Source organism: Caretta caretta, chromosome 6 (assembly GCF_965140235.1).
Source record: "Caretta caretta isolate rCarCar2 chromosome 6, rCarCar1.hap1, whole genome shotgun sequence".
Taxonomy (NCBI): domain Eukaryota; kingdom Metazoa; phylum Chordata; order Testudines; family Cheloniidae; genus Caretta; species Caretta caretta.
This window is the reverse complement of record NC_134211.1, coordinates 380,328-406,281: the sequence shown is the minus strand read 5'-3', so window position 1 is coordinate 406,281 and position 25,954 is coordinate 380,328. Positions and strand designations below refer to the sequence as shown.

General features: G+C 60.3%; 2 protein-coding genes across 2 annotated transcripts in view; both read left to right on the top strand.

Annotated features, from left to right (window-relative positions):
- The first annotated feature begins 478 nt into the window (after positions 1-478).
- LOC125637961 (signal-regulatory protein beta-1) overlaps positions 479-25,954 on the top strand; it is a 61,485-nt gene continuing 36,009 nt past the window's right edge. Inside the window, exon 1 of the mRNA XM_075129042.1 lies at positions 479-527. Coding sequence (XP_074985143.1) covers positions 479-527 — 49 coding nt within the window. The remainder of the gene's footprint in view (positions 528-25,954) is intronic.
- On the top strand, positions 2,744-25,286 carry LOC125637958 (uncharacterized). Its single transcript, XM_075129104.1, has 8 exons — positions 2,744-4,240; positions 10,585-10,701; positions 11,016-11,213; positions 11,660-12,085; positions 15,803-16,156; positions 22,305-22,616; positions 22,908-23,261; positions 24,773-25,286. Exons 1-8 carry the CDS (start codon positions 3,637-3,639, stop codon positions 24,775-24,777), a joined length of 2,370 nt encoding a protein of 789 aa, XP_074985205.1. The 5' UTR covers positions 2,744-3,636; the 3' UTR covers positions 24,778-25,286.

Here is a 25,954-nt window from a genome sequence, read left to right as displayed (position 1 = left end):
CGGGGCCAGGAGCCCGTAACAGCCCGTCACTCGGCCTCTCGGGTCCCCTCTGGGCAGTGGGGATAATAGCGCTGCCTGCCCCTCAGCGGGGCGAGGCTCTGACGGGGGGCGGGGACCAGAGACAGCCTGTGGCCCTGCAATCTACCGCCTCAGCAGGGGTTAGCCGGACCCAGCTGGCTCCCGGGGCAGACTAACGCCCCCGGGCCCGGTGTCGGGCTGGCCGTGCCCCCGCTGGACCCCGGGAGTGCTGGGGTGGGCGGGGGGCAAGGTCTGTCCCAGGGTGCACCTCTGAGCCAGCGCCGGGCAGGTGCGTCTGAGCCTCACCCCGCAACATCAGACGTCCTGATCGCCACCCTTTGCCCATTTTTATAGCCCTCCCCATGACCCACGGAAAGTGAAAGGGAATTCGCCCTTCCCCGGGAGCCCTGCCAGCCCCGGAGAAGGAGACAGGGAGGCTGCGGGACGGAGGGCAGGGACCATGGGGCTGGCAGATCTCCTTGTCCCACTCCTTTTCCTCGGGGTGGCCGGTATGTACAGACCCCTTGTGTCCTGGGGCAGGGCCCCGGGGCTCCCCGGCCGAGTAGAGTGCCGGGGATGGAGCCCAAGACTTGGCTCGGTCCTAGCGGGGCCCAGCTCTGCTCTGGGCCCCTGGGAATGACCCGGAGGTGCAGGGGATTGTGTACGTGGGAAAGGTGGGAAGGGACAGGCTGTGCCGAGGGGGGGACACACCAGGGCGAGAGGGAGAGCCGCTTTCTGGCTGTGGGTGCTGTGTGCAGGGGGTTCTGGCTATGGGTGCTGTGTGCAGGGGGGGTCTGGCTGTGGGTGCTGTGTGCAGGGGGGGTCTGGCTGTGGGTGCTGCGTGCGGGGGGTGTGTGTCTGGCTGTGGGTGCTGTGTGCAGGGGGGGCTGAGCTGGCCTTTCTGCGCAGATTGACCTGCCGGCAGCTCTGCTGTCTCTCTGGCCAGCTCCGTCCTCGGGACGCCAGGGCCTGTGCTGGGTGAGGGGCACAGCTGGGGAACGGCAGGATTTCACTGCAGGCAGAACCTGAGACCCCCTGGAGCTGAGCCAAGGGGAAAGGGCCCTTTGGGGGCTCGGTGGTGAGCGTGGGCAGGCACTCCTGGACCATGGCCGGAGGGGCAGAGACCTGCCTCACGGACAGAGACTTGGGGTCCGTCTGCACTGCAAGGAAAAGCCCGCGGCACTGATTCCCACAGCCCAGGTCTATTGCCTCGGGCTCGCGCTGCACGGTTGCCAATAGGCGCATGGGAAACGACCCGGGCGCTGCGATAACCCCGTGTTCAGTAGCAGGATCCCATGACTAGATTCCTCTCTGTCACGGAGGCCCTGGGCGATGCTCTGGAGCTGCGCCCCATGAAGCCAGGCAGGACTCTGGGGCAGTCTCCTCTCCGGGAGCAGCCTGTCTGTAGGACACACAGCTCACACAGCTCCACCTTCCTGGGTCTGACCTCGGAGCATTCAGCATCCTCTGCCCCTCCCTGCGCTTCCCACAGCGAGTCCGCTCAGGCGGGGCTCCTGGGGAAGCCAGAGGGTCCTGCACCCCAACTTCGCAGTCAGACGTGACTCTCAGCCAGCCGGTAAAACAGAAGGTTTATTAGACGACAGGAACATGGTCTAACACAGAGCTTGCAGGTGCAGAGAACGGGACCCCTCAGCTGGGTCCATTTTGGGGGGCAGTGAGCCAGACAACCACGTCTGCCCTTCACTCCATGTCCCAGCCAGCCCCAAACTGAAACTCTCCCCAGCCCCTCCTCCTCTGGGCTTTGTCCCTTTCCCAGGCCAGGAGGTCACCGGATTCCTTTGTTCTCCAACCCTTTAGCTCTCACCTTGCAGGGCGGAAGGGCCCAGGCCATCAGTGGCCAGGAAACAGGGTGTCGGCCATTCTCTGTGTCCAGACCCCTGCACACACCTGCCCTCTAGGGCTCTGCAACAATCACACCCCCTTACCCCACCCCCTAGAGACTTAAGAACTGCCTAGGGGAAACTGAGGCACCCCCACACTATTCAGAGGAAACATTAAGAACAGTCCCACTTCGTCACACTGTCTGCTCACTGGTGTGGGGGCTGTTTCGTTGCTGATATTTACCGGGCAGGGGTTTGTGAACTTGTTCAAACTTCCCAAAGAAACCGTGTGAACAAAACAGCCGGGTAGCTGTTCCCGCGGGGCTGGAGCCCTGGCTCGGAGACACGGAGAGGAGGGCAGGTCTCAGGGCCCAGGCTCCAGCCCGGTTGGGAACATTTTTAGCCCTGCAGCCCAAGGCTTCCGAGCCGGAATTAATAGAGCTGGGCCCACCTGGTGCTGTGGGTTTTCCTTTGCAGTGTGGATGTACCCCAAGGAGCTCAGTCTGCTCAGCTTAGCACAGAGAAAGTTCAGGGGGGAATGGCAGGACGCTGGTCTAGAACCACCCACGTGGGGAACAAAGGCTAGCAGCAGAGGGGCCTGTCCCCTAGCAAAGGCAGAACAAGAGCCAGTGGCTGGGGAGCTGAAACAGGACACGCTCAGGCTAGAAATACGTGACCGTGTTCAAGAGGGAGGGGAGTTAATTCCTGGAACAACTCTCCGGGGAGCAGGTGCTTCTCCAGCGCCTGGAGTCAGTGAAGTGCGATTGGGTGTCTCTCTGAAGGCACGGCTGGAGCTCTGCCGGACGTAGGACTCCCTGGAGCACTTCTCCAGCCTGGGCTATGCAACTGGCCAGACGGGCGGGGCACGATGGGCCCTGCTGGCTGTACCAGCTGGGATCCTACCGCAAGGCTGTAAACAGTCCACAGACATTTTGCAAGGGAGGGGCCCCTCGATTTTGCATAAACATGACAGCACCCACAGTCCACAGAGAGCAACGCCCGCCTCCTGCAAGTCCAAGCCCTTGGCTCGTTTCAGCGCCTCTCTCCACAGAATGACCATTTCGTATCTGAAAGGAAAGGTGCTGGGTTTCAGCTGAGAAACGCAGGGGTCCCCAGCTGGGAAGGGTCCCGAGCGGTGGAGCTGGGAGCTCTGCCCCGGGGCGGGGACATGCTGCCTGCAGGCCAGCTTGCAGCTCAGCTCTCTCCCACCTGGCTACAGGCACATTCCTTTGTCTCCCAGCCGTCCCTAATTGTTCCGAGCTCGCTGCACAAATCAATGTGTCCCTCACGCGCCGGAGAATGTTTGGACAGTTTCCTTCATTCCTAAAAGGGCCGGAAACAGACTCTGCAGCAGGATCCCAGACGCAAAGGGTCCTGCCTGAAGGCAGAGACAGTTCCCAGGACTGCAAACCTCTGTGGTTTATTTACCCGTTTCATTTTACAGGTGACCCACTGACGATATACACCCTGCCCTCCTCCTCGGCTGTGCTGGGCTCTGCAGCGTTGCTGAAATGCCGGTTCAACATCGGGGGGCCGATCAATCTAACCGCGCTGCAGGTGCACTGGTATTTCTCGGATCGCAGCGTGGCGCAGTACGACCGGGGCAAGGAAACATTTGCACCAGGGGTGAGCATCTCCAAGCAGGAGTTACTGATCGGGAACGCCTCCCTGGGGATGGAGAACGTTCAAGTGTCGGACGAGGGGCCGTACAAATGTGTGGTCGGGTACGGTGCGGAGTGGCAGCAGAGCGAGACGACCCTCCGTGTGTTCGGTAAGGATGGCACAGGAGTCCCGGCCGAGAAGCCGCCAGGAGTCATTGTCCCACTGCTGCTCGGGCTGGCAGGCCGGAGTGGCTCGCGTGCGTGCGAGCGAGGGGACGTGGAAGCCCTGGTGTGCCTGCGTGCGCACCGTGTGTGTGCAGAGTCGCCGAACGGTGCAGCCCATCGCGGACACAGCGTGTTCTACCCCAGCCGCAGGAAGGGGCCGGGCGCTGGTGCAGTGGCCACAGGGCTCAGCACCGTGCCAGACAGTGACGGTCGCTGAGCTAACGCTGCACTCACGTTCTCTGCCTCTCTTTCCAGCTGCACCCAGACTCTCCGTCCCCCGGCGAGCGGCCGGGAGAGACACAGCCAGCGCCTTCCCCTGCCACGTGCGGGGATTCTACCCCGCGGACGTCACCGTCGCCTGGCTGAGAGATGGGCGGGTTCTGACCGACGTCACCCCGTCTGCCCCCCAGAGGAACCCGGACGGGACCTTCAACCTCACCCTGACCTACACCTTCACCCCCACCGCGAGCGACTCCGGCAGCCTCTTCTCCTGCCGCGTCAGCCACGCGGCTCTGGCTCAGCCCCTGCGGGAGGGGTTCCCCCTGGCGGTCACAGGTGAGTCTGGGCTGCGGGAGGGCAGGATCCTGGGGTCCAGACCCTGCTTTATCGCTGACTGGGAAAGATTCACATTGTTCTTTGTCCCCTCCACGTCCCCTAAGCAGTAGGAGACTGACTCTGCTGGGATGCTTGGGGAGGGGGGGCAGGGGGGGCGTGCTGACACCTGGTGTGGGGCAGCGGGCACAAGGCACAACCCAGCCTGTCAGGGGTGAGTAGTGGGGAGGGGCTGGAGGAGCCAATGGGCAGGAAGATCCCTGTGCAGCCAAAATACCCAGAACATCCCCCCCACTCCCCGCCTGCCATCACAGTGTCTGCTGCCCAGGGATGGAGCCTTGGTAATGACTGATCCTGTCTATTACGGGTGCGCGGGTGGGTGGGTGGGGGGTCCCATTGTTTCAGGAGCTGCCCAGACACAGAGGAGGACACGGTCCCTGCCCTGAGCAGCTTCCAGTCAAACCAGAGCAGACAGACCCCGGGTGGGGGAAGGGGACAGCGCATCATTAGGGGAGTGGTAGGTAATGAAGAGGATCACTGGTCCCTGGTACAGAGCCATCTGGGTCACTTGGTCAGCTGGGCAGCAGTGACTGCGAAAGTGGAGGGGTTGCGGTGAATAATAACAATACTAAGTTATGCCATAAACACACCGACCCCTCTGTGATGCAGCTGGGAGGGGGGTGGATTGACCGGGGATGGCGTCTAGTTTTACGGGGACTATCTGCACGGGGGATGGGATAGCAGGGGATGAGCCTCTAACCTGAGCCGGGAGGAGGTTGGGGCCGGGTGACACCTTGGCCCGGGAAACTGGACAAAGGCGAGAGGAGAGAGCCTGCTGGAGGAGTTTTGGTTTCAGTTTTGTGCTGGGTGGAGGAACACAGGGAACCCCAAGTCTGGGGTCTAAGATCCCTGCCCCCCAGAAGGACTTGACTGAGGGGTCCTGGGTGTACCCACAAGCTCTGTTTTGGACTGTGTTCCTGTTGTCCAATAAACCTTCTGTTTTACTGGCTGGCTGAGAGTCTCAGTGAATCCCTGGAAGAGGGGTGCAGGGCCTGGACTCCCCCACACTCCATGACAACCGGTGGGAGTGGTGGGATGTACTGCACCCCGTGGACGGTGCTTCCTGCAGTAAGTGACTGGGGAGCAGTAAAACGAAGGGGGATTGATGGGGACCAGGCATGCTGAAGAGTCAGAGAGAGATGGTTTTGGGGGTGATTAACCCCTGGGAGTGTGTGACCAGAGAGAAGGACTTTTGCAGTAACAGGGTCCCCTGGGGGATTGCAGCGAGTGGTCCCAGGGGCGGAGGAGTCTGCAGCTCGACCCTGGCAAAGAGGTGGTGACCTCAAGAAGGACTGGCACCCTTGGGGTTCTTCCTGGAAACCGTGGAAAGCTGCCCAGCCTGCGAGTGGCCAGCAGGGAGATGTACGCTAAACACCTTAAAAGCGACCCGGTGGAGCTGTGCAGGCAGAGGGGGCTGCGCATTGGGAGGTCCACCAAGGAACAGCTGATTGCCCAGCTGGAGGAGAGGGATCGCTTGGATGACCCGATCCCTGTCCCTGAGGGAAGCCGCCCAGTGGATGCAGCGTGGGCCCTGGGGCCTGACCGGGCCGGGAGGGGTCAGACTGCTGCCAAGGGCATCCCAAGACCCTTCCTACCTAGGCCTAGGGGAGGGGTTGGGGGAAGCCCAACGAATACTGAGGGCACCCTGACCCCGGCAGCCAGCAGGGGATCCTCCCAGCGGAGCTCCCCATCCCTGGAGCAGAGGCAGCTGGCCTGGGAGAGGGAGATGAAAATGAGGGAGCTGAAGGATCGCGAAAAGCAGTGGCAGCATGAGGAGAAGCAGCGACAACGTGAGCTGGAGGAGAACGAGAAGCAGCATCAGCATAAGCTGGAGGAGAAGGAGAGGGAACGTCAGGAGAAGGAGAGGCAACGTAGGCATGAGCAGGAGGAGAAGGAGAAACAGAGACAGCATGAGCTGGAGCTGGCCAGGCTGAGGAGCAGTGTGGCCCCGGCTGCAGTGAGTGAGGGGGGACCCAAGACTGCAAGGAGCTTTGATAAGTGCTTCCTGGCCCAGTGGAAGGAGGGGGAGGACATAGATAGCTTCCTGATGGCCTTTGAGAATGCCTGCGAGATGCACAGGGTTGACCCTGCAAACAGGCTCCAGTTTCTCACCCCCTTACTGGACCCCAAAGCCGTGGAGGTGTACAGCCGAATGACAGGGGTGGAGGCAGGGGACTACGAACTGTTCAAACAGGCCCTGCTCCGTGAGTTTGGGCTAACCCCAAGATGTACCGGAGAAGGTTCTGGAGTCAGTGTAAAATGCCTGAGGTCACTTACCTACAACTGGTCAACAGGATGCAGGGATATGCCCGCAAGTGGACAGCTGGGGCCCAAGCTAAAGAGGACCTGCTTGACCTAATCGCACTGGAGCAACTGTATGAACAGTGCCCTTCCGACCTGAGGCTGTGGTTGGTGGACAAAAAGCTAGAGAACCCCCAGTACGCAGGGCAGCTGGCCGAGTTTGTGAACAGTTGGTCAGGGGGCAGCCGGGAGGAGTCCCAAAAGAACAGCCCCCCCCCCCCCCCGATTCAGAGAGAGAGAGTCACCAGGGGACCTCCCAGTGGGGAAATAGGGAGAACCCCCTCCCAAGGGGAACGCCTGGCATCAGGACCATCCAACCCACTTGAGGGGACCGACGTGACCTGAGCTGCTATCACTGTGGCCAGAGAGGCCACGTACGGACCCAGTGCCCCAGGCTCAGGGACAGACTGAGCAGACCCAACCTACCCATGGTTAACTGGGTAGAGACTTAGCCGGACGAGGGGCAGACGACCCAGGAAAGGGGGGCTGCCAGTTTACCACCTGCGCAGCAGGGAAGAGTACCCCCGGCCAGCCCCGCCAGAGGGCTGGAGGCTCTGGGCTCAGGGTGCTCGGTTTACAGGGTGGGCGCAGGGCTGTCCCTCCGGAGAGAGTGCCTTGTTCCCCTGGAGGTGGATGGGAGGAAGGTCAATGGATACTGGGATACGGCCGCGGAGGTGACGCTGGCCCGGCCTGAGGTGGTGGCCCCAGATCGGGTGGTGCCCAACACCTACCTGACCCTGACGGGGGTGGGCGGGACCCCATTTAAGGTGCTCGTGGCAAGGGTACCAAGGAATGGGGGGCCAAGGAGCGCCCCAAGGATGTGGGGGTACACCACCATTTGCCCACTGAAGTTTTGATGGGGGGAGACCTAGAGGACTGGCCAAGCAACCCCGAGAACTCCCTGGTCATAACTCGTAACCAGAGCCGGCGAGGGGCACTGCACCCTGACCTTGGGGAGGGTACCACACTGGAGGCGCAGGACCCTTCCCTGGTGGGGAGGGAGCGCCGAGAGGCACGGCTCAGAGAGGCTGAGGCCTCAGACCTGGCCACTGAGGGGGAACCGGGCCCCGTCCTTTCCCCAGCCGCTGAGTTCCAGGCCGAGTTGAGGAAAGATCCCTCCTTGCGGAAGCTCAGGGACCTGGCCGACCTCAGTGTGGGACGGACCATGAGGAGAGGCTGCCAGGAGAGGTTCCTGTGGGAGAAGGGGTTCCTATACCGAGAATGGGCTCCCCCAGGGGAAGTAGAGTCCTGTGGGATCAGGAGGCAGCTGGGGGTCCCCCAGAAGTATCGCCGCAAGCTCCTGTCCCTGGCCCATGACATCCCCCTCGCAGGGCACCAGGGAATCCGGCGCACCCGGCAGAGGTTGCTACAGAACTTTTACTGGCCCGGGGTCTTTACCACGGTCCGGCAGTATTGCCGATCCTGTGACCCCTGTCAGAGGGTGGGGAAGGCCCGGGACAAGGGGAAAGCGGCTTTGAGACCTTTGCCCATCATAGAGGAGCCTTTCCAGAAGGTGGCCATGGACATCGTGGGGCCTCTCAGCAAGACTACCCAGTCGGGGAAGAAATACATTCTGGGGGTGGTAGATTTTGCCACCCGCTACCCCGAGGCAGTGCCCTCAGCTTCCATTGAAGCAGACACCGTGGCCGATGCGCTCCTGACCATTTTCAGCCGAGTGGGGTTCCCCAAGGAAGTCTTGATAGACCAAGGCTCCAACTTCATGTCGGCCCTGCTCCGGTGCTTGTGGGAGAAATGTGGGGTCCGGCACGACTGGGCCTCAGCTTAACACCCCCAGTCCAATGGGCTGGTGGAGAGGTTCAATGGGACGCTAAAGATGATGCTGAAAACCTTTATGAACCAGCACCCGCAGGATTGGGACAAGTACTTACCTCACCTGCTGTTCGCGTATAGGGAGGTGCCCCAGGAGTCTACCGGATTTTCGCCTTTCGAACTGTTATATGGAAGGAGGGTAAGGGGCTCCCTAGACCTGATGAGAGACGAATGGGAGGGGAAGGCCACTCCCGATGGAGAGTCAGTGGTGGAGTATGTCCTGATCTTCCGAGAGAGACTGGCTGAACTCATGGGCCTGGCCAGGGAGAATCTGGCCAGAGCCCAGAAGAAGCCTCTGGGGCTCTACGAGTTCCTGACCCTGCCTTTCGGCCTCAAGGGAGCGCCGGCCACCTTCCAGCGCCTGGTGGACCAGCTCCTGAGGGGGATGGAGAGTTTTGCCGTGGCGTATATTGATGACATCTGTGTCTTTAGCCAGACCTGGGAGGACCATGTGTCCCAGGTTAGACAAGTGCTGGACCGACTCCAGGGGGCTGGGCTGACTGTAAAAGTGGAGAAGTGCAAGGTGGGGATGGCGGAAGTATCTTACCTGGGCCATCGGGTGGGGAGCGGCCGCCTAAAGCCGGAACCAGCCAAGGTGGAGGTGATCAGAGACTGGCCCGCTCCCCACACCAAAAAGCAGGTCCAAGCCTTTATTGGGATGGCAGGATACTACCGAAGATTTGTGCCCCACTTTAGCGCCATAGCCACCCCCATCACTGAGCTATGCAAGAAGGGGAAGCCAGACAAGGTGGTCTGGACCGAGCAGTGCCAGGAGGCTTTCCGGGCGCTGAAGGAGGCTCTGGTCAGTGGCCCAGTTCTGGCAAACCCAGACTTTGACAAGCCCTTTGTGGTGTTCACCGACGCCTCAGACACGGGACTGGGGGCGGTGTTAATGCAGGAGGACGAAAAGGGGGAGAGACACCCCATCGTGTACCTGAGCAAGAAGTTGCGACCCCGGGAGGAAAACTACGTGGCCATCGAGAAGGAGTGCCTGGCCATGGTGTGGGCCCTCAAGAAACTAGAGCCCTATCTCTTCGGGCGACACTTCACCGTCTACACCGACCCCTCTCCCCTGACCTGGCTGCACCAGATGAAAGGAGCTGTGATGAAGCGGGACTGTTCTTAATGTTTCCTCTGAATAGTGTGGGGGTGCCTCAGTTTCCCCTGTGTAGTTCTTAAGTATCTAGGTGGTGGGAGAAGGGTGTATGATCACTGCAGAGCCCTAGAAGGCAGGTGTGTGCAGGGGTCTGGACACAGAGAATGGCCGACACCCTGTTTCCTGGCCACTGATGCCCTGGGTCCTTCCCCCCTGCAAGGTGAGAGCTAAAGGGTTGGAGAACAAAGGAATCCGGTGACCTCCTGGCCTGGGAAAGGGACAAAGCCCAGAGGAGGAGGGGCTGGAGAGAGTTTCAGTTTGGGGCTAGGGGGTGGACGCAGGGAACCCCAGGGCTGGGGTCTAAGCTCCCTGCTCCCCAGAAGGACTTAACTGAGGGGTCCAGGTGGTACCCACAAGCTCTGTTTTGGGCTGTGTTCCTGTGGTCCAATAAACCTTCTGTTTTACTGGCTGGCTGAGAGTCCTGGTGAAACCCAGGAAGAGGGGTGCAGGGCCTGGACCCCCCACACTCTGTGACACCCTCCTCAGAGAAGGGCGGGGGCCGGGCTAAGAAATGAAGAGGTTTTGTTTGACTCAGCAGGGACCGGGTAGAGCGGTCACTGACCTTGTCACTTGTCTGCTGTGTGCTCTCGCCATGTGCCGCTCTGTGGGTGTGTGTGTGGAGGGGGGGCTGGTTGGCTGCTCCCTACGTTGTCCCCCCCCAAACCCCATGGAAAGGGAATCCCCGCCTGGGCGTGAGTGCCCCCTGGGTGGGGTGGGGGGGGTCTCCCTTGCACGGTTCTGAGTCCAGGGGTGCTGGGGGAGGGGTGGCTCCAGCTGGGCCCCATTTCACCCCCTCCCCCTGGTGCAGCACCCCCTGCTTTGGCTGCTTCTGCAGCTGCTCCCAGCAGCTGGAGTCTCCGTCCTCAGCACAGCAAACGGCCCTGGCGGGCAGGCTGGGAGCACGGCCCAGTCAGACCGTCCCGGGTGCCCCGTTGATACGGGGAGCCCGTTCTCCGGTGTGGGGCGGTGCCGTGAGCCGGGTCTGACTTTTCTCCCCTAGTCCCAAGGGCAGGAGCGGATCACACCAGCGCCGCGATCGGGGCGACCCTGGGGATCCTGGTCGCAGGGGGAGCTGCAGCTGCGTTAGCTGTTTACTGCCGGAGGAAGAGGCGGGAAGGTAACGGGGGACGGTGCCATTGGCCAGTGGGGGCGGGCGGGGGTGTCTGCATGGCCCCAGAGGGAGCAGAGAGTCTGGGGAGGCCGAGGGGACAGGGACACAGCCAGGGACACCCCAGGGGCTGCGGGGCTGGAGGGTCTCTCTACAGACTGAGCCCCCTGCAGCAGGGCCCATCCCCAGGGGAGGTTTCACCCTCCTGCTCTCAGGGATCCGCCGTTCCTGGCCCCGAGCTCCGGCCGGACGCGTCTCCCAGAGCCCCCGACACTGACCCCCTGTGTCGCTCTGACCCCGTGTGTCCCACTGTCTCTGTCTAGGTCCTTACAGTGCAGGGGAGACGCCCCCCGAGGACCCAGCTGGGAGCAGAGACAAGACGCGCGGCGAGGACACGGTGCTGATGGCGAATGACGGGGTCAGCGATGCCGGGAAGGGGCCTGAGCAGCAGCCGCTGTTACCTGCTCAGGGCCAGGACCAGAGCGAGATTCAGGAGCAGGAGGACAGGGCGCGGGTCACAGGTGAGGGGCAGGAGAGGAGGGGTCACGCTATGGGGTCGGTCACCTTCCGCTGCGTGTGCGTGTAGATCCCACAGTGGGAGGATGGGGGGACACTGCATGGGGGGGGGGGGTTGATGGGGTCACGTGGGGCCAGCAGTATTCACCAGCCCCCATGGCTCAAGCCCTATGCCTCAGGCCCCCCCAGAATCAGGAACTAGCTTAAACCCATTTCAGTTCTCGCAATGGAGGCCAGGAACCTAAACACTGGTGAGAGTCTGGGCCTAAATATCAGGAGATGGGGACGGATGAACTGGCCAGAGGCTCTGGGGCCTGAATTAACCCTTTGTACCCAGGCAGGGCTGGGGCAGCCTGTGGCCCCCCAGGCTCAGGGTAACCCGGGGGCTCTGGTTCTGCCAAAGCAACTGACCCCGTGGGGCCCCTCGGTGACACCCCCCCCCCCGGCTCAGTTTGTTTCCCAGAAAGTTCCAATTCTTCTGGATCAAAAGCGTCTGACGTGGGCCCAAGGGCGTCATCCTGGATCACGCAGGGGGGCCCAGAGGCAGAGGGGCCATCCCCGAACGCGGAGCCACTGGGGGAGACGGAAGCCCAGGATGAGGAGCGAGCGGGGGCAGCCTCCCCACGGACACGGCCGGCGGTGGAGGCGACATTCCCAGCCCAGCACAGTGCGGCTGGGGAGGAGGGAGAGACAGATCTGAACCAGCACAGTGGGGAGGCGATGGTGCCCACCAGCCAGCCCAAAGCAGGGGATCAGGGGGCGCCCGGCAGTCAGACCAACGAGAAGGATCAGGGGGTGCCTGACAACCAGACCAAAGCGGCTGCAAACACGGTGTCGGATCCTGCACAGGAGGAAGATGCCCAGGGAGAGGCAGGAGGTAACAGTGAGTGTTTGTGTGTGTGGGGGGGTAACATGGGAGGGAAGGGGCCCATGTCAACTGAACATTGTTCAACGTGCAGCCCACCAGGGACAGGTGCTGGAAGCTCTGTGAGACGTTCCCAGCAAGCCTCCAGCCGGTCAGCAAAGGGCCAGATGGCAAGTGCCCCATCCCTGGTGGGGTTCTGCCAGCATGGGCAGAGTCACTCCGAGGGGGCACAGTCCATGTGAAACAACCGAATGGTAACCCATTGACAGCTGGGGAGCGCCTCAAAGGAGGGGCTGTGTCTTTCCTCTGCACGGAGAGAGCCCAGGACACTCTGGGTGCTGTTCAAATAACTTTAAGTGCAGATGTTGGCACCTCCTAGAGCTACAGTTGCCCGACACTTCCCATTGTAAGCACCTGTTTTTGGTTGCTTGTAACTTTGCCAAACTTTAACTGCTGAGGCTGAAATTTCCCAGGCTGGGTGTCTGCCTCGAGCTCTTTTGTCCTGGAGTGCGTTTGTGTTTGTGGGTGTCATGGAGCGTAGGTCTGATGCTCTGGAACTGTTCTCTCTGAAGCCAGCCAGGACTCTGGGGTGGCGTGTCTGCCCGCAGGGCTCGCTGCCCAGGTCAAACAGCCACCTCGGCTCTGGCCTTCCCAGACTGACCTTGGAGCATCGAGCATCCCTGTTCACCGTATGCCTCCCCTTGGCGGGCCCACCTGGAGGGGACCCCCTGGGGAAGGCAGAGGGCCCTGCACCCCGACTTTGCAATCCACCGTGACTCTCAGCCAGCCAGTAAAATGGAAGATTTATTAGTTGATCAGGACACAGCATAGCATAGATCTTGTTAGCACAGAAATCAATGACTTTTAGCCTAATCCATCTTGGGGCAAGGGAAGCCCAGAGCCATGGCCCTGAGCTCTCTCCCTGCATTCCCAGACTGCCAGTCCCCTTCCAGCTGCCTCCCCAGCCACACCCGTCAGCCCTCCCCCAGGAAAAAGGTGTTGGGCTCAGGTTACGAAGGGCTCCAGTGTTTACGTGCAGGCAGCTGGGCAGCCTTACCATCTAGGCATTGGTGTAGCACCCAGGGAAACTGAGGCACACACAGAGTGTTAGTATACAACAGTCGGACTTACATGCAACATAACAAGGTAAATAGGACCCCATTTCGTCACAGTGCTGGGGGGGGGGTTCATCTAAAATGGTTGGGCTATTTCAATGAACATGTTTAGGAAAAATACTTTGTTTTGCTGAAGTCAAAAAATTCTTACAACTGCTGCACTGAGAAACTCATAGAAACATGGGTCTGGAAGGGACCTGAAAGGTCCCTCCCTGTGCTGAGGCAGGACCATGTAACCCTAGACCATCCCTGAGAGGGGTTTGTCCAACCTGTTCTCAAAAACCTCCAATGACGGGGCCCCCACGACCTCCCCTGGACGCCTGTTCCAGGCTGAGCTCCCCGCAGAGCTAGACACTGTTTCCTGATATCGAACCTAGAACTCCCTGGCTGCAGACGAAGCCCGTTGCTGCTTGTCCTGCCATCAGTGGACATGGAGAACAATCGGTCGCTGTCTTTAATACAGTTCCTGTCCCATTGGAAGACTGATCAGGTCTCCCCCTTACTCACCTTTTCTCAAGATTAACCGCACCCCGTGTTTTTAACCCTTCCTCGCAGGTCAGGTCTCTAAACCTTTGATCAGTTTGTTTCTCTCCTCTGGAGTCTCTCCAGGTTGTCCCCAGTTTTCCCAAAGCGCAGCACCCAGAATGGCACACAGTACTGCAGCTGGGCCCCCCCTGTGCCGAGCGGAGCCGGACAATGAGCTGCCGTGTCTGACGTCCGACCCTCCTGTTAATACACCCCTGGCTGATATTAACCTTCATGCACCTCCCTGCTTAGGAGTGGGGGCTGCAAATTTGGCAGGAGGGTCATTAGGAGTCAGAATTAGCTTTTGCCACCTGTGTGAAAATTGGTCCAAATTTAGCCCTGCTGTGCACCACTGACAATCACCATTGACGTGCTCAGGAGAAGCACGTGAGAGTTTGGCAGCTAAGTTCTCTGCACCGTCCATCTGCACCCAGCGTGCTCCGCGACCCCTTGCTCTCAGAGCGTGCTCTGGGCCAGGGCTGAGCGGGGCTTGCTCTGTGCTCCCACTGGGCGCAGGAACGGAGAATAGGGAGATTGTCTCCCCACTGTATTTTCCACAGTGAGCATCTGATGAAGTGAGCTGTAGCTCAGGTGAGCTCATGCTCCAATAAATTGGTTAGTCTCTAAGGTGCCACAAGTCCTCCTGTTCTTTGTGCAGATACAGACGAACACGGCTGCCACTCTGACACCTGTCTCTCTTGTGCTTTCAATGCCCCCCACCCCCAAGCTGGCACCCAGGTGCCGTGGAGAAGGGGAGGAGCAGTGAGGGAAGGGCTGGGCTGGGGGGATAGAGACAGAAAGGACCGGCTGGGCTGGGACATGGCTGTGAGGCACTGGGAGACATGAGCAGAAGTGTCGGCAACCACTAGACGACGCTCCCCTGCCGAGCCTGCAATGGAACAGGTCACGGAGCAGGGAGCGGGCGGACTGACCTGGGAATGTTGCGTGGGAGTTTTGCAGGTACCCGCTGCGTTGGGGATGGGGATCTCCGGGGGTGACTTCACCGGAGGGACGATACCTGAGCCTGTAACCTGAGCCCAGGATGGGGGTTGGGGCCAGGTGATGCCTTTGCCAGGGAAACTGGACAAAGGCTGGAGAAGTGGGGGGGTGAGGCTGGGTGAGACGGCTGGAGAGGGTTTCAGCTGGGAGTTGCCTGGGGAAACAGAGGGAGCCCCAGGGCTGGGGTCTAAGCTCCCTGCCCCCCAGACGGACCTGACTGAGGGGGTCCTGTTGTCTGCACCTACAAGATCTGATTTGGACTGTGTTCCTGTCGTCTGATAAACCTTCTGTTTTACTGGCTGGCTGAGAGTCACGGGGAATCGCAGGAAGAGGGGGTGCAGGGCCCGGACTCCCCCACACTCCGTGACAGATCCCAAGAGTTCTGTGTCTCCCCCTTCCTCTGCTGTCAGCGGGTCGCTGTGACGCTCTTGTCCCCCATAGGGGCCGACTCCGGGGGTGCGCTGGGGCTCAGGCACCCCTGGGAAAAAGTAGGGGGTGCTCAGCACCCACCAGCCACAGCGGTACTGGGGCCCCAGGCTGGCCACCGATCAGCTGTTGGGCTGCCTCCAGAGGGGGCCAGTGGAGCAGCGAGCGGCTGGCAGGAGGCGCTCGGGTGAGGCAGAAGACAAGCAAGTGGCCGGCGTGCAGGGGGTCCTTGGGGGAGGGGGCAGAGCAGGGGCAGGGCCTCTGGGAGGGGGTGGTGCAGGGGCAGGAAGAGGCAGAGTGAGGGTGGGGCCTCGGGGCAGAGTGGGGGTGGGGCCTCCACTGGGGAAAAAAATTCAGCACCTGTGTCACCCCCCTGTAGTGCCTGATCCACACAGAGGATAACAGCCTACTGCTGCTCCACTCACCCCCACCATCAGGGCAGTTGTGGCCCCACACCGACTCCTGACCCCTCTCCCGGGTAACCCCAGCACCCCTGAGGTTGTGTGTGTCACAGGAGTCATCCAGGGGAGCTCTCGCTGGGTGAGGGGAGGGCCTGGCAGAGGCTGCTGGGGACATGGGGCCAGGTCAGACCAGATGGTGATGGGGAGCGTGTGTCAGATCTCCAGGTGCCGTAACTATAACGTGCAATTTCCACATGTTCTAGACCCACGGGCTCCAGTTCTGTACGAGATCTCCCAGTCAGACGTCCTGGCTCCCGGGAAGCAGGTAACACTGAGCTGCCAAATATCCAGGTTCTACCCCAAGGCGCTGAGCGTGACCTGGTACCGACAGAAAAGAGGAGAGCCGGTGTTCCGGTGCTTAGACACTCTGGGCACCCACAGGATTGTCACCCCAGACCCCACAGCCGCACCAGACGGGAAATCCTACAGCGTGACGTCCCAGCTCCGCTTCACCCCCTCGGTGCCCGAGGACGACGGGGCAGAGTACCTGTGTTCCGTGGAACATCAAACCCTACCGGAGCCTGAAGGGAAATCCACTGGGCTGCTGGAGCTCCGAGGTACGAGCGAGCGGGACCGGGCAGAGCCGCGCTGACGCTGGGGTTGTTGTGGCTGAGGAGGTCTCTGCTCTCAGGCACCTGGGGTGTTCAGCGTCGCTTTGGGCTGAGCCTCTCCCGCCGGTTCCCAGCACGTGGGGCGGGTCCTGGAACGTTTGGGGACTTGCCCGTGGGCTGCTCGCAGGCTCCCCCCGTGCTGGGGAAAGAGGGTTCTCAGGTCTGGAGAGAATTGATGGGCGGGTGCAGCAGCCCCTCTGTTTAAAACAGGGTTCAGTTTTCCACTTGAGGCAGGGACTCACCCTGATTGTTTCTCAGGAGGAGAATAGTGTGTCCTCCCCAAACTCACGGCCCAGGGTCTGAGGGCAGAGGAGGAATTTTCTAGGGAATTTCAACTAAATCTGGGATCTGGTTCGGGAATGGGACCTTTGAGAAGGTTTTACCTAAAGCATCTGACCTTTGTTGACACTGTTTGCTAATAACAGCTGGGTCTGTCTCCTTCCCATGGTTGCCATGATTAAACCCCACTGACAACCAGCGGCAAAGGGACAGGCGAAGACATTAAGCTGTAATTAAGCAAAGCGATTAATGGTGTACCCAGTCCTTGCTCTTATGCTCACAACTGACCCTTGCCCAGGGGAGCTGCTGCTCCCCACACCGTGCCGTGGGGCTGACGCCACCTCCTGGGGTTGAAGCTACTCAAACCCTCAGCAGGGATGGTCCCTTTTCCACTCCCGAGGCCGCCCTCAGTAAAGATGGCTGCTGTCTCCTGTTGCTGGCTCTACCGGCTGCCCTCAGGAAAGGTGGCTGCCCGTCCCAAAGATGGCCACCATCTCCCATGGTTTCCATACACCAGTAGCCAGGCTGCCCTCACAGGAGAGCCCCATCCCCACCCCCCACGCTCCTTGGCTGGGAAACGGGGCAGGAAATTGTGAGGCGACATCTGTGCCGTGAGCCCCAACGAGACCACAAGCTCCATCGCAGGAGTGAAGGCGCCCGGCCAGGGTTACTGCCCACGAAGCACGGTCCTAGTGCCCGGCTCAGCGGTTACAGGGGCACCAACACACGTGTGCCCGTCGCTACTGTCACGGAGTCCCTGGGCGATGCTCTGGAACTGCTCCCCATGAAGCCAGTCAGGACTCTGGGGCAGTCGCCTTTCTGTGAGCACCCTGTCTGCAGGACACACAGCTCACCCAGCTTCCACCTTACTGGGTCTGACCTCGGAGCATTCAGCATCCTCTGCCCCTCCGTGCGCTTCCCACAGCGAGTCCGCTCAGGCGGGGCTCCTGGGGAAGCCAGAGGGTCCTGCACCCCAACTTCGCAGTCAGACGTGACTCTCAGCCAGCCAGTGTCACGGAGTTCCTGGGCGATGCTCTGGAACTGCTCCCCATGAAGTCAGTCAGGACTCTGGGGCAGTCGCCTTTCTGTGAGCAGCCTGTCTTCAGGACACACAGCTCACACAGCTTCCACCTTCCTGGGTCTGACCTCGGAGCATTCAGCATCCTCTGCCTCTCCGTGCGCTTCCCACAGCGAGTCCGCTCAGGCGGTGCTCCTGGGGAAGCCAGAGGGTCCTGCACCCCAACTTCGCAGTCAGACGTGACTCTCAGCCAGCCAGTAAAACAGAAGGTTTATTAGACGACAGGAACATGGTCTAAAACAGAGCTTGCAGGTGCAGAGAACGGGACCCCTCAGCTGGGTCCATTCTGGGGGGCAGTGAGCCAGACAACCACGTCTGCACTTCACTCCATGTCCCAGCCAGCCCCAAACTGAAAAACCCCTCCAGCCCCTCCTCCTCTGGGCTTTGTTCCTTTCCCGGGCCAGGAGGTCACCTGATTCCTTTGTTCTCCAACCCTTCAGCTCTCACCTTGCAGGGGGGAAGGGCCCAGGCCATCAGTTGCCAGGAAACAGGGTGTTGGCCATTCTCTGTGTCCAGACTCCTGCACACACATGCCCTCTAGGGCACTGCAATGATCATACACCCTTACCCCACCACCTAGACACTTAAGAACTGCCTAGGGGAAACTGAGGCACCCCCACACTATTCAGAGGAAACATTAAGAACAGTCCCACTTCGTCACATCTCTCCCCCCTTCGAGATCGAACTGAGCGGGGTCACTTTAGCCGGTGACCTGGGGAAGTTCGAAGCCACCAACGTTCCCATGGATGCCCCAGCATCTCTCCCATTCCTTGGTAGGAGTTACACCAGGCCCTTCCATTTTCACACCCTCCCTTAGGTCAGGGGTGGTCGATAGCACTCGCAGGCCGCATGTGGGAAGGTTTATGCAGCCCATGCCCTTTGGCCACCCCAAGAATGTCTCCCCATTGACCATCACCTTCTACTCCCACTGGAGGTCCGGGGGGCCTGGCCCCAGGAAACTCCACACAGACATATAGGTTGGGGTCAGGAGTGGGAGCCTGTCCACATCCCCAACCACCTGGCTGACGGAGTCTATGGCCTTGGGACCCAGCAAGGGAGCTAGACACCGGGGCTTTTCCGCAGGGTCCCCTTGGTTCAAATCGCCAGCCTGCTCAAAGGCAGTGAGGTGGGCATCCACACCCCCCCCCTCCTTAACCAGGGGCAGCAATTTAGTCTCGAGGTTCCCTGCGGAACTGGCCCCCCGGGATCTATCCCCACTCACCCCGGGGAGGTCCCCTAGGCCTCTCCGCCCCACCACCGCCAGTTCATGCTGCTGCTGCTTCTGCAGCTCTTTCTCGGGCTCTCGCTGTCTCCCACGGTCCTCTTGCTCTCTCAGACTCAGCTCCAATCCCGTCCGTCTCCGATCCCCCGATGGGGAACCCGATCGTGAAGACCCCCGTCTGGTCGGGGACAGGAGTCTTGGCGATGCCTGGCTCCCGCTTCAGCTGCTCCCAGATCCTGCTATAGCCCCAGTTGGGGTCAGGAATCTGTTCCTTAGAGCGGTCATCCTCCTCCAGCTGCACGATTAACTCTGCTTTGGTGAACTTTCCAATGCTCAACCCTCTCTTTCTGCACAGGGTTACAATGTCCTTCTTAAGGAGACGGTGACAGGCCATCACTCCGCTCCTCCCAAGTTGTTGTGGACTCACAGGCCCGTGTGTTCTCAGCTCCCCACGGTTTCCAGGGAGAACCCCTAGTGTGCCAGCCCTTCTCAAGGTCACCACCTCTTTGCCAGGGTCGAGCTGCAGACTCCTCCGCCCCTGAGACTGCTCACTGCAGTCCCCAGGGGGACCCCATTACTGCACAGTCCTTCTCGCTGGTCACACACTCCCAGGGGTTAACCGCCCCCCGAAACCGCTCCTCTCTGAGCCTTCAGCAGGCCTGGTCCTCGGCAATCCCCCTTCGTGTTACTGCTCCCCAGTCACTTACTGCAGGAAGCGCCATCCACGGGGTGCAGTAGATCCCACCGCTGCCACCAGTTGTCACGGAGTTCCTGGGCGATGCTCTGGAACTGCTCCCCATGAAGTCAGTCAGGACTCTGGGGTAGTCGCCTTTCTGTGAGCAGCCTGTCTTCAGGACACACAGCTCACACAGCTTCCACCTTCCTGGGTCTGACCTCGGAGCATTCAGCATCCTCTGCCTCTCCGTGCGCTTCCCACAGCGAGTCCGCTCAGGCGGTGCTCCTGGGGAAGCCAGAGGGTCCTGCACCCCAACTTCGCAGTCAGACGTGACTCTCAGCCAGCCAGTAAAACAGAAGGTTTATTAGACGACAGGAACATGGTCTAAAACAGAGCTTGCAGGTGCAGAGAACGGGACCCCTCAGCTGGGTCCATTCTGGGGGGCAGTGAGCCAGACAACCACGTCTGCACTTCACTCCATGTCCCAGCCAGCCCCAGACTGAAAAACCCCTCCAGCCCCTCCTCCTCTGGGCTTTGTTCCTTTCCCGGGCCAGGAGGTCACCTGATTCCTTTGTTCTCCAACCCTTCAGCTCTCACCTTGCAGGGGGGAAGGGCCCAGGCCATCAGTTGCCAGGAAACAGGGTGTTGGCCATTCTCTGTGTCCAGACTCCTGCACACACATGCCCTCTAGGGCACTGCAATGATCATACACCCTTACCCCACCACCTAGACACTTAAGAACTGCCTAGGGGAAACTGAGGCACCCCCACACTATTCAGAGGAAACATTAAGAACAGTCCCACTTCGTCACAGCCAGTAAAACAGAAGGTTTATTAGACGACAGGAACATGGTCTAAAACAGAGCTTGCAGGTGCAGAGAACGGGACCCCTCAGCTGGGTCCATTTTGGGGGGCAGTGAGCCAGACAACCACGTCTGCACTTCACTCCATGTCCCAGCCAGCCCCAAACTGAAACCCCCTCCAGCCCCTCCTCCTCTGGGCTTTGTTCCTTTCCCGGGCCAGGTGGTCACCTGATTCCTTTGTTCTCCAACCCTTCAGCTCTCACCTTGCAGGGGGGAAGGGCCCAGGCCATTAGTTGCCAGGAAACAGGGTGTCGGCCATTCTCTGTGTCCAGACCCCTGCACACACCTGCCCTCTAGGGCTCTGCAATGATCATACACCCTTACCCCACCCCCTAGATACTTAAGAACCGCCTAGGGGAAACTGAGGCACCCCCCCACTATTCAGAGGAAACATTAAGAACAGTCCCACTTCGTCACAGCTACGGACTAGCTCAGGGAATGGCGGGACTTTCCATTCCCCACTCAGCTGGCCAAGGACACCCCCTCTGAGACCCCTCTGTATACACCGATACAAACACGATGCGCGTCGCCCCTCGGACCGAGTTAGTTCCCGCCCGCCACCTTGTACACGTTGGTTCGGTCAAACCATCGCTATCCCTCACCCCGTCAGCCTGACCTTATCTTTAGGAGGGGTCAGTGTGTTCTCGTTACCTTTGGGGGGCTGCTGGTGAGCGAGGGGGGTGGGGGGGAGGGGAGGAGCTGATGGGGGGCTGCTGGTGAGTGAGGGGGGTGGGGGGGAGGGGAGGAGCTGATGGGGGGCTGCTGGTGAGCGAGGGGGGTGGGGGGGAGGGGAGGAGCTGATGGGGGGCTGCTGGTGAGCGAGGGGGGTGGGGGGGAGGGGAGGAGCTGATGGGGGGCTGCTGGTGAGCGAGGGGAGTGGGGGGGAGGGGAGGAGCTGATGGGGGGCTGCTGGTGAGTGAGGGGGGTGGGGGGAAGGGAAGGAGCTGATGGGGGTGTCACGGCGTCCCCGGGCGATGCTCTAGAACTGCTCCCCATGAAGCCAGGCAGGACTCTGGGGCAGTCTCCTCTCCGGGAGCAGCCTGTCTGCAGTACACACAGCTCACCCGGCTTCCACCTTCCTGGGTCTGACCTCGGAGCATTCAGACTCCTCTGCCCCTCCAGGCGCTTCCCCCAGCGAGTCCGCTCAGGCGGGGTCCTGGGGGGGCAGAGGGTCCTGCCCCCCAACTCCGCAGTCAGACCTGACTCTTAGCCAGCCAGTAAAACAGAGGTTTATTAGATGACAGGAACGTGGTCTAAAACAGATCTTGTAGGTGCAGAGAACAGGACCCCTCAGCTGGGTCCATTTTGCGGGGGCAGTGAGCCAGACAACCCCGTCTGCACTTCACTCCACGTCCCCAGCCAGCCCCAAACTGAAACTCCCCCCAGTCCCCCCCCCTCTGGGCTTTGTCCCTTTCCCGGGCCAGGAGGTCACCTGATTCCTTTGTTCTCCAACCCTTTAGCTCTCACCTTGCAGGGGGGAAGGGCCCAGGCCATCAGTTGCCAGGAAACAGGGTGTCGGCCATTCTCTGTGTCCAGACCCCTGCACACACCTGCCCTCTAGGGCTCTGCAATGATCATACACCCTTACCCCACCCCCTAGAGACTTAAGAACTGCCTAGGGGAAACTGAGGCACCTCCACACTATTCAGAGGAAACATTAAGAACAGTCCCACTTCGTCACAGGGGGCTGCTGATGGGTGCTCAACATCCACCATTTTTTTCCGTGAGGGCTGCAGCCCCAGAGCCCCCTCGGAGTTGGCGCCTATGTGCCCAGCACGTGGCCTGGCAGCCTGAGAGCTCTCTGCCTCGAGGCGTAACACAGGCCTTGCTGACTCATGAGGTGTAGTCCCCGGCTCCGGTCTGTCCCTACCCACCCCTTCCCCATCGGGGTCTGACTCAGTTCTCTGGGGAGACACGTTCCAGGTCTCCCCCTTACCAGCCCCTGCTCTCACTGACGCTCCTGCTGTCTCCCTGCAGCCCAGCCACAGGTGTCCGAGATCCAGGTGTTACCGCACTGGGAGCCCCGGGAGGAGGTGCCGTTTGCTGTCCAGATGCAGAACTTTTACCCCAGGGAGATTCACCGGATCCAGTGGAGCTGGGACGGGGCAGGGAGCGGGAGAGACGAGACCCCAGAAGTCAGCCAGAACCCGGATCTCACATTCAGCGCTACCAGCGTCTGGAGAATCCCCAGCCGGGGACTGAACCGTCCGGAGCTCAGAGTCCGAGTGTCCATTCAGCAAAGCCCCCGAGAGCCCCCGATCGAGAGAGAGATCAGAGCCGGGGACACAGGTGAGGGGGGCTCCTTGGGGTCGGACGGGGAATGAGCAGGAATCGCTGCCCCCACAGGGTCCCTGAGGCATGAATGAGGTTTGGGAGCTAATATTCCTCGTCCCCCTTTCCGGCTGGAGACGCCGATGGGTCGGGGTGTAACAGAGTCACACCCGGGGGTGATTTTATGGGGTAACAGCCCCACGGAGGGGTCAGATCTCTCCCGCCTGAAGGGAGGGGGAAGCAGCCCTCACCAGGCCCCATCTCCCCCTTGCAGGGCCTGTAACTGTCTCTGGATGTTTCATTCCCCAGGTTTCCTGCGGCCCCCGGAGGTGTCGGAAATCTCCCAACCCGAGTCAGTGACGGCGGGGGAGGAAATCACCCTGAGCTGCCGCGTGGCGGGGCATTTCCCTGGGGTGCTGTGTGTGACCTGGCTCAGGAGGAACAGGGGGGCTGGGGCGGCTGTTCGTATACTGAACTCAGCCGAGTACAGAATCGAGCCCGGAGCTCCCCACACACAGGACGGGAAAAGCTTCCAGCAGGAGACGAGACTCCGCTTCACCCCCTCGGTGCAGAGAGACCAGGGGGCAGAGTACGTCTGCCGGGTGGGACACGTCATCCTACGGACCCCAGTGGAGAGACGCAGCAGGGAGCTGCAGGTCACAGGTCTGATCTTTCGTCTTGAAAAGCCTGCAACTCGTACAGGATGTTAGGAATTTCCCAACTGGAGCAGGCCAGGGCCCCTCTAGCGCAGCACCTCCCCCTTGACAGTGGCCAGGGCAGCTGCCCCAGAGGACAGGACAAACCCCTGCCGTCGGGGGCTACAGCCTAACGCAGGTGGTTACCCCAGCTGGTGGGGACTCAACATGGTGTGTTGCACACACGCACCCCTTGTGAGAGCGCTTCCTGGCTGCACCTTTCCTGGCTGTTGTGTGGGTGACCCACTTCCCTGGGCCCCGTGTGCTTTAAGCCTCCAGAGTCTGACCAGAGTCCAGCCACAGCCCAGGGCTTGGGCTCTCTTTGCCTACTTGTGGGGTGCAGATCCTCTGCCTTGCACCCCCCCCCCCCGAGAGCTCTGACCCTGTGCTCTCGCCGCCTAGCCCCAGGATCAGTGATGCCCCCCCAAACCCCACTTCCTCCCCCTGTATCTCAAACACACCGTCGCCAGAACTCCCGCTGGGTGGGCGCTCTGGGGTTACAGTTTCCCTCTTAAGCAGCATAACAGGGCGACTTGCCTTGGGCTGGGGGGGAAGCTCTCCAGGCAGGGAGCCTGGCAGAGACCCTGGCCAAGAAGCAGGGCAGAGTCTGACAGACACACCCTTGGGGAGGAGGGGGCTGGGCCCAGCTGAGAGGGGTATAAAGACTGTAGGAGTTTGTGCTTTGTTTTTCAAATACTTTGGGCTGCTGGGGGAGAGACTGACCTGGGGTTGGGGCTGAGGGGCCTGGAAGACTAAATAAATGGGATCCCTTGTGGGGTTTGTTTGAACTTCTATTTGAACTGGGTGAGTTCTTAAAGGGGCCCCGAACAGGGGGAAACTGAGGCAGGAGATGCAGCGTGACTCCTGGCCACGCGGGGACACCCAGGAGACAGCTGTCCCCACTCCAAGGGACAAGCGATAGTGAAAGCCAGGGCACACAGATTTGCACACTCCATATTTAGCAGCGTGAGAAACACAGATCTAGACCAAAGCAATAAACCGTACATGTGTTTCCCTGCCTCAGTTTCCTCACCACTCTGGAGCATTCCTTGGGCTGGAGTCAGAGTCCTCTGGGGGCATGTGGGATGGTTTTTCTTCTGAATCCTGGAGTCTTCTCTAGCCCCACAAGCCGTCTCTGGCCCTAGCTGGTCTATGCCCATCCTCTTTCCTGCTCAAAGCTGCCTCTTCCTGTCCCAGTGAGTCTCCTGAGTTTTTACATCCCATCAAAAACCCCTGGTTCCTTTGTTTTCCTGCTGGTGATTTCCCACTCTCTCCACTTCCCCAGCCCCCTGAAGAGAGGTAGGATGAAAGTGGCTCTTCTAGGCTTGAGCGTACCTTAGGGAAGGGCTGGAAGGACTGACGCAGACCAGAGCCCTTGGGGAGGTGGGGAGGAGGGGTGATGCCTGGTAAGTTGATTAGCCCGCGTGTAGATACTTTGGTTGTTTTAATGTGTTTTCTCTCGAATGCTTTTACCTCCAGAATAAAGGGGCCGGCGTAGAAGGGCTGGGTGGTACCTGGCCTGCACCGGTTACCGTCTCTGAGGAGAAAAGCAAAGCAGAGCCGCTGGTGGCCAGGCGGTCCGACTCTCCTGGGGAGCTCACGGCGTAGGCAGGGTGCTGGGCAGCCTGGAAATACGCCGGTCAGGAGGGAGAGCCATGCAGATCCCCACCCAAGAGAGGTGACGGCTGAGAGCGGGTGCTGTTGCTGGACCACGATGCGGGACACAGGTGAACTGGGACGTACATGGTGGCTGGGCAGCCCACCTGGAGAAAAGTATAAACTCAGGGACACTGGCATCACCACGGCACCTCTTCTCCCCCGCCCGCTCACTGAAGGCAACAGGGTCGTCTGAAAGACAAAGAATCATTTGAAATGGGGGGGGGGGTCCTAACGGGAAAAGCTTTCCAGTTAGCACCGGCTGCTGTCGGTTTTTGGGGAAGAGAAACCTTATTGCTCCAAATTTGGCTCAGCTGGATAAAGTTTAAAGAAATTAGACTGTGGTTTTATCTTTTATTTCTTTTTGTAACCAACTCTGAACTTCTATGCTTATACCACTTACAAGCCCTTAACATCTCTCTTTCTGCAGTTAATATTGTTATTTTAATGTTTTATCTCAGCCAGTGTGGTTTCCACTGAAGTTTGGGGAATTACTCTGGTTACAAACGCTGGTGCGTATTCGTACCCTTTGATGGTATGATGAACTAATTAACGAGCTTACGCTGATCCAGGGGGGTCTGGAGCTGTGCAAGGGGCACATTCCTGGGGGGCCAGGCTGGGGCTGGGGGATGTGCAGGTGTCTCCCTCTACACCGTGCAGGAGGGGCCGGCAGAGCCTGTGTGTAACTGTGCGGGTTGTATGGACACAGGCTAATGGCTGGGGGAGAGCCAGGGCTGGAGGGACTGCTGGTCACTGGCAGAGTCGTGGGAGAGGTGCCCTGGGCTAGAGAGTTAAGGGGGTACAGCAATTGCAAGTCCAGGTTGTACCCCAGGCCATATCACACCCCCTCTACCTCCATTTCCCCCTCTCAGTCCCACTTTAACCCCCTCCCCTCAGCCCTCACCCCAAAATACTTTCACCCCCCTTCTCATACAAGCCCACAGTCCTGTCTCCCCATGGCCCGTCCCCTGCAAACCACCCACCCTGCCCCCTGGCCTGGCCTGG

Excerpts from the sequence above, each read along its gene's own strand:
- LOC125637958 (XM_075129104.1), top strand. The coding sequence starts at position 3,637 with ATGGCACAGGAGTCCCGGCCGAGAAGCCGCCAGGAGTCATTGTCCCAC. Across the intron at positions 4,241-10,584 it reads GTTCCCCCTGGCGGTCACAG|TCCCAAGGGCAGGAGCGGAT; the intron begins GTGAGTCTGGGC and ends TTTCTCCCCTAG. Across the intron at positions 11,214-11,659 it reads GGACAGGGCGCGGGTCACAG|TTTGTTTCCCAGAAAGTTCC; the intron begins GTGAGGGGCAGG and ends CCCCCGGCTCAG.